At 34.9% G+C, this 7678-nt stretch overlaps 1 protein-coding gene across 1 annotated transcript; it reads left to right on the forward strand.

Moving 5' to 3' along the window:
* The first annotated feature begins 71 nt into the window (after positions 1 to 71).
* LOC107042928 lies at positions 72 to 5005 on the forward strand. Its single transcript, XM_015264184.1, has 3 exons — positions 72 to 1007; positions 4119 to 4778; positions 4924 to 5005. The coding sequence occupies exons 2-3, from the start codon at positions 4139 to 4141 to the stop codon at positions 4947 to 4949; spliced, it is 666 nt and encodes a 221-aa protein (XP_015119670.1). The 5' UTR covers positions 72 to 1007; positions 4119 to 4138; the 3' UTR covers positions 4950 to 5005.
* The last annotated feature ends 2673 nt before the right edge of the window (positions 5006 to 7678 follow it).

The following is a 7678-nucleotide window of genomic DNA, read 5'->3' on the forward strand; positions in this document are numbered from 1 at the left end:
GGGGGGGGGGGGGAGAGGGAGAGAAACACTCGCTGGAAAACTCAAGCAGTGGACGGTGGACTCTAGTCTTATCGGGACACGTTTCATTGCTTCATTAGATTTCCATTAATAATCATCCCCCGAACCGCAAATCCCTGTGGATTTAAAATATTGAACCATTCCGCGAAGAAAAATCTAATTAAAAACATTAATCCTTATTTCATCATTTAAGATCTGAATTAATTGAATTAATTGAAACGAGCTCCGCCAATTATTGATCATAGTGGAAAAATAATTGATAGTCACGTAAAATTCCCTCCAATTAACTCAAAATGACAATTAAAATGTTATTATCAACGAATATTGGAAGACTTGAAAAAATTCCACACTTTATGCTATCATTATTTACGTGATTAATAACATTATCTCCTCTGACTCACAACAGTGCAATTCATACTGCGATTAATCTTCAGTTTAATAAAGTAGTTTGAAAAACGAAGATTCATAATTGTTGAATAAAAGTGTCTTCGACTTCCTCGAAAAATTCAAGCGGTACCGGAAGTGCCTTCGGTTGCTGATAGTGCAAGAGCTGGTTTCCCGGTACGGCCCACACATCTGCGGTAATTTTTAATCGCCAGATTGTGCACTCGACAGAGTGCGTTATTATACTCGAGTTACCGGGCAACATCGCAATTGCGTAGATCGAGGAAAATAAAAATTGTGAACATGACTATTTTAAGAAGAAGTGACATTTGATTAGATTGAAATCAGTGACATTGACATGATGAACCGGTGTTGTCTCGAGGAAATGACGAATTAATTGTTGCGTCAATCTCGCATTATCTCGTGGTTAAGGAGTTATTTTTTATCGATGGAAACTAGTTTCAAGTGCAAATGAGATTTTCAAAAGCTAGCAATGGAGTGAAAGAGCGAGATCCCTCCACGCACGGTTCAGTTTTTTATTTGGAGTCTTTGTACCCGCGATACTGTGGGTACACCAGCTTTGGAACGGTTCCCTGCTTTGGAATGTAAAAAAAATTTTATTATTATTCTTCAAGAAATAAGAGTTTTTCTTTTAAATGATTTCTCTCGAGAGCTACTCACTCCATAATTGAGTGATACCGGGATTTTGAAAAAAAAAAGATTTCGGTGATTTCGTGATTTCGAATAATTTCATTAATTCGAAATCAGTGATTTCAGAAAAGATGAAGTCATTGAAACCACGACGAATAAAGTTAATAAATAATAGAGGTGGGGCAAAACGGATCATGTCAGATTATGAAAATCAAAACTGGCAATAATAACTGGCAAATAATAATTAATTCGTTTGATTTCACTCCACCGATCTTGAGCTAATGACGATGAAAAGCCGTCCATTTTACCCCAGCCTCTCCACTAATAATTCACAAATTCCAATCAATTTCAGAACTTTATATTAGAAAACAAAAGTTACATAAATGATTTTATACACTGATTATTATAACATTAACTCATTCATTTAGAAATATTTTTTAACTTCATCAAAAATTCTCTCAGGGAGCTTCAAATCTCCACTCTCAGTGATCAGAGGAGGAGAAATCGTTCTTCGATATTGGCTTATATTAATGTAGCCGTGAGAACTCATTGGCTCCGACTTTAAACTCTTCAGACTTTTATCCAAAACATACCAATGGTAAAGAATACCTATATTTTTGCTATTAGTACTGACACGAGCATATTCGCTCGAAAACTCCCTGCTTCGCAGAGTTTTCCCCTCTGAAAAAGCGAAATTCAGCGAAATTCATCTCAATGAACAAGAAGTAGGATATTTTTCCTCCTGAAATAAACACCAATCACCCCTATGGATTTCCTTGAATTCTTTCACAAAATCCTTTTTTTCGTTTTGCAAAGGGTTCTTACGTCGATGATTAGTACTTCTCGTTATTTATTCGTCCCTAACTCGCTGAAGTCTATCACTGCTGAGTTTTGAATGGTCTTTATTAAATAACCAACATATTGAGGACTTGCGAACTATTGATTCTTGGCCTGAAGTATCTTAAACTATAACGAATGGACTTTCTGGATCCATCCGATAATAAACTCATACGACATTTGTCTGGGAAAACCAGCATGGCCGTGAGTACGGCATTTTATTATCACCGTTGGCAGGCGTGTCAAATTCAAAATCACGAATTACTTGCACGGTTCCCACTACGCTAGTGCGCCACTGATTTCGGTGATTTAATTGATTTCAGGATATTTCGCGTATTTTCGGAAATAATTTCAGAAACGATTTCGGAAAGCTGAAATCACTTGATTTCAGTGAATTTTGTGATTTCACGTGATTTCAGAATGATTTCATGCCAGAGTGGCGCCGTGATTTCAGGAGTGAGTAGCTCGTCGATTTATCTCTCAATTAGGTTGTAGAATGATTTTTTTTATTAAACAGAATTATGAAATATAAAATTTGAATGGAAAATATTAGATATGTATTTCTTTTGTTTCAAAAAGTCATGAACAATCAAGCAACTATTTGGGGAGATGTCTGCTATTATGACGTCAGTGAACTTTTTATATGGGCGTTCTGACGTGATGTCGTAATGCAAGTGTTTTCAATGGTCCATCACTCATGAATTTTGTATTATTCATCGAGATAAAAGTTATTTTTATACAATTTCACACGATTTGTTCTATTTCTAATTTAGAATTTTTCTGAAATTCATGTAACAGTTGTATGAGAATTTTCAATGGTGTAAAATTGAATTCAATATAAGATCAAATAGTTCATGAACTCCCTCATGTATCTTGGAAATTAAAAAAAAAGTGTTTTTTCATGTTCAGCGACGATTGATGTTTCAACGAAACTTTTAATTTTCGCACTCATTGTGATAATTCAACGTAACACTGAATGTTATTTTGAATAGTTATTTTGTTATTTTGAAAATTTCCTAAAATAACATATATGTATACATTTCAGGTAAATTAGTCCTTGTTGTGAATCTAAAGACTTTTTCCCTCAAATTTCAACATCAAATTTTTAAAAATGTGGGAATTTCTCCCAAAGTTTTTGGTTGCTACACTGAGAAAAACAATATAATTCTGCCAATAAAATTTGTTTCAAACGAATGCGCGTAATTTCCCTACAAAATTGCATTATAACTTCTTGCCTGAAATAAATTTAATTGGCAAAATTATATTGCTTTCTCAATGTTAGATAGCTGGAGAATAAGCAGCCGTAGAACTCTAAAATGTAACGACTCAAGTTCATTTCAACAATACTTTTTTGCTGATAATCCCAAAATTGACAGAAGAAAAAGAAAAGAAGATTACACTGATAGAATGGATTAGTTATTGTTATCGAATGGATTTTGGTTGGAGGTTAGGGTCTATTCGATCCCACCAAATGTTCATTCGTTAATAGTTAACGAATGTATATTTGAGGAGCCTTGTTTGACTTGACTTTCGCCATTCAAGTGAACCATTCGTTAACTATTAACAAATATTCATTTGGTCATATTCAACTCTACCATTCGTTAATAGTTAACGAATCTCGTTTGAAATAAATGAATCATTCTATCAGTGTACACAATTTTCGCTACACGGTTAAACCTGTTTTTTTCTTAATTCTCTATGGGAAATATGAATTTAATGCAGCTTAATTATACTGAAAAAATTCGCAAAAAAGAGGCAAATGCAGACCAAAATTTAAAATTTCGGCCATTGTAGTTTTAGATGTTCGTGTTCAATGGAAAATGGAAGCAAATGGTAAAACTTCCATCTTAGTTCCTATAAAAACTTATAGATTCCTTGAACGTTACCAAAAACTTGAAATTTCATAATCATCTTTTTTAAAAATCAAATTCAATATCATTCTTATGAAAATTACTGCCCCATTGTCCATGAAATTTGAATTATTTTCCGACTAGCAGCATAACAATAAAAAAAATTAGCAGCGTCCCATGCTGATTCAACTCCGCTCTACAAGAGAAGCTTTGTGAAATCCACTTTACGAATAATTGTACGATTAATTTTTCAAAGATATCTCTACATTCAGACCTCTTCTTTCGCTCTGCAGAACTGCTCTCCAGTGCAATTCTCCTATCACCACTTGGCTATTGATTTAGTTCCCCATTTTAATTCCTTTTTTTTCTCTTCAATAGGATTTACTGACACAACAATCATGTCATCCGGCCTCCGACTCTTCCTTCTCCAACTAACCCTGATTATTTCAATTTCCTCTGGATTACCAACGGCTCAGAAATGGGAGAACGCGATAGAATCCACAACCGAAGAACTGATCGCTGTCAATGAAACAAAAGAATTCATCTCCACTCCAGAACCAGAAGGAACAATCGGTGATGAAACGTCCCTCGCATCGACAAGTGAAAGAATACCGGACACCTCAGGAACTTCATTAACAACGGATTACACAACGACATCAATTCCCTGGGACGTCACAACATTCTTAAATGCTGAAGACATGCTGATAACTGCGGTGAAGTCGAAGAAGGAAGTGTCAGAAGAAATGCCTTCGTCGACAAGTGCATCGACTTCAACCACTGAATCACCCTGGCATACGACGCCCTCAGTTACTCCTCCCTCGATCGACAGCAAAGACTTCCTCTCCGAAATCGGAAAAACGACTGTCCCTTCAACTTACCACCAGGTTGTTACGAATGTGATGGAGAAGAAGACTAAAACATTTGAGGGAACAGACGAAACCGATCCGGCGAAAATTCAACTATGCAAACCCTCCGTTCCCTCAGAACATGAGGACTACAACGACGCTCGGGATTTCTCGATGACTATTGAGAGAGCAGGTAAGAGACCTTGTCCACACGCACGAAAAAAATTACCGGTTCTTTTTTTTAATAAAACATGTGGAAAATTGCTGTTGTATTGAATATAGTTATTTTTGGTAATAAATTAGCAATATGCTTCCCAATGGTTATTTTGCACATACAGGAAAGGCTTCGTATAAGATACCTTAGAGACAATAGGACAGTGGAATTTCGGGAACCCCTATGCCCCCCGAGGGATAATTCACAGGCGTAATCGCGAGATGTCACTCGCTGATGTAATCACTTGTAATCCCAGTGAAATCAATGTAATTATTGTAATCACATAATTACCGTATTTGTAATGAAGTTTTGGTAATCAAGTGGTAATCATTTGTAATCAGTGTAATCTTTCGTAGTTACTCCTAGTGAGGCCGTGAATTTTGTTTTTGAATTTTCGATCGCGTCATTTCTACCAACGGTAAGTCTCAGAGATCCCTGGACCAATTTTTCTTGGAATCCCAGATGTTTATGATTCAGAACCTTGCATAGCCAATGCGTTTTACACAGAGAATTCGTCCGTAGAAAATTGATTCAACAGAGTTGAAATTTCTTATTATTCTGGAGAACCAACGACTGAATTATCTCTGAATTATCTGCTGATAAATTTCATTTCCCATCAATGGTAGATATTCAGTAAATTTATTTTGTTGATAGCACTTATAAATGCCCAAATTTTTAGATGGAGTGATTGGGACTGCATTCCTCTGTTCTAATCCCCGCCCCTCCTTCCTCATTTCTTTGCAGGTCCTAATAATTAATTATTCCATCAATTCATATTTAATAAGAGGCCATTTTTTGTGATTTCAATGATTACAGATGTTTGGTAATCACAGACTGTAATCGATGAAATCATTTGTAATTGTGTAATCACATTTTGTGCTCTTGGTAATCAAGGTTATCACATAGGTAATGGTAATTAGTGTAATCAGTCCCGTAATCCTGGGTGATCGATTACATTTTGTAATCGCGGTGTCACCCAATTCGCCTGTGAATAGCCCCTCGATGCCCTCACTACGCGCGCCCATAGAGGGGAGAAAGATACGGATCAGCGGGTTTCAAATAAGATACCTCGATCGTTGCGCCTGAATTCAATGAAATTTTCATTTTTAATGAAAACTCATTCAGTAAAAATATTCCATTGCTCTTTTTTTTTTATCGATAACTAATCAATTTATATGTGTTGAATTTGTATTGCTCGCATTCCCTTTTCTCTCTAAGCATAACCCCGCGTGATAGAATGGCAGCTGATGTTGGAGGAATGGTGGTGCACAGAGAAAAAACAAGCAGTATGACGGAAGCTATTTGACAGATCACTCATGACTGTTACTTTTTGTGTAAATTTTTTTTCTTCAATTTTCAACCATGACTTTTTTTTTGTTTCGTTCTTACGATTCTTCATATAATTCAGTAATTATTCCTTAAAATTACATAATGAGACTATAATTTCTTACTCTATTATTATATAATAATACTCTCTTTTAAACGTTCATTCTTCTGAAATTTTTTTTTTTTATGTGATATGATCTTTCTAAGTCAGCCTAGAGTGAAAATGAACAGCTAAATATAGATGCGTTGATCCGTTTCTTCTTAAGAATCTTTGATAAATTGTTCTATCTCAGTAACTATTGAATATATTGACCTAAAATTGGATATAGGAATGTTATTTAACAATCCTAACTAGTAGTCGATGTTTCAAAAGGTTTCCCTGATTTTAATCCATGTTATAGTGTTCAAGAGTGAATTCTGACCAAAAAAATACAAAAACATACAAAAACGGCAATATCTTGAAAACTTTCTATAGAGGGGTATACATATTTTGATTGATGCAGATAGATGACATCAAGACGAACATTTTGAAAAAAAAAAATTGAAATCAGTTGTATAGTTTTTGAGATATTGAGCAAAACAGTTGCACATAAAAAGTTGAATATCTCCGAAACTACCGATCCGATTTTGCTCATCCAAAATATCAAACTTTGTTATCACAAGACCTGAAATCCTACCAAGTTTGAAGTTTCTATTTCGATTATTTTCTAAGTTAGCATGTTTACAAGCAATTTCAGCGAAAAAATGAAAAAACGAGAATAAAACTACATTGCTTGGAGTGTAATGGTCTTTTTTCGATCCATTTAGATAGGTATCATCACGACGAGTATTTTGAAAAAAAAATCGAATCGGTCGACTAGTTCAGGAGATATCGGCAAAAAACGATTTTTGAGGAATTGTTGTATCTCAGGAACCGCTCAACCGATCGAGCTGAAATTTAGCCCAGTTTTGAGTATCAATAGTACCAGATAGCAACCAAAATTTCAAGTTAGTTACGCCAACCGTTCTCGAGTTATGGGGGAAATTGGGGACATACGCACACACATGACCACAGACATACATACATACATACATACAGACATTTTTTAAAAACATCATTTCTTCACGTTTCATGACATTTCTAGGCATTTCCACCCAAAATTAGGAAATGAAAAAAATTACAATTACATAGCTTCCATTCGGAAGCAAAAATCATGAAATGGATCAATTCATCATGGTTGAATTTATCCTTCGAAGAATAATAAACTCAACCATCATATCGAATTATTTTTATAGAAAAAATTCTAAAAATAATCCGTATTATTCTTATTCCCATCCATTTTTTTCTTGAATCTGAAATTCTTCCGATAAATTCCATGTCTCTTTTTACTAGATTCTAGAAACTTCGATTCTAAACTTGCATTTTTTGAAATATTTTTCTTTCTAGGAAGAATTGTCCACTTTAGGGGATAGTGAATCTGCACGTTTCAGATGATTCTGAATCATCTGAGCCCAACTTTTGAGGATATTTTTTTTTTATTTTTTAAAGGGAATTTGGAAATTTGAAATTGGGT

Source organism: Diachasma alloeum, unplaced genomic scaffold (assembly GCF_001412515.2).
Source record: "Diachasma alloeum isolate Michigan unplaced genomic scaffold, Dall2.0 Dall_scaffold_00539, whole genome shotgun sequence".
NCBI classification, from domain to species: domain Eukaryota; kingdom Metazoa; phylum Arthropoda; class Insecta; order Hymenoptera; family Braconidae; genus Diachasma; species Diachasma alloeum.

Bases quoted from the DNA above. Each gene is read 5' to 3' on its own strand.
- LOC107042928 (XM_015264184.1), top strand. From the start codon at position 4,139: ATGTCATCCGGCCTCCGACTCTTCCTTCTCCAACTAACCCTGATTATT. The intron at 4,779-4,923 runs GTAAGAGACCTT...TTGCACATACAG, and splicing joins GATGACTATTGAGAGAGCAG to GAAAGGCTTCGTATAAGATA.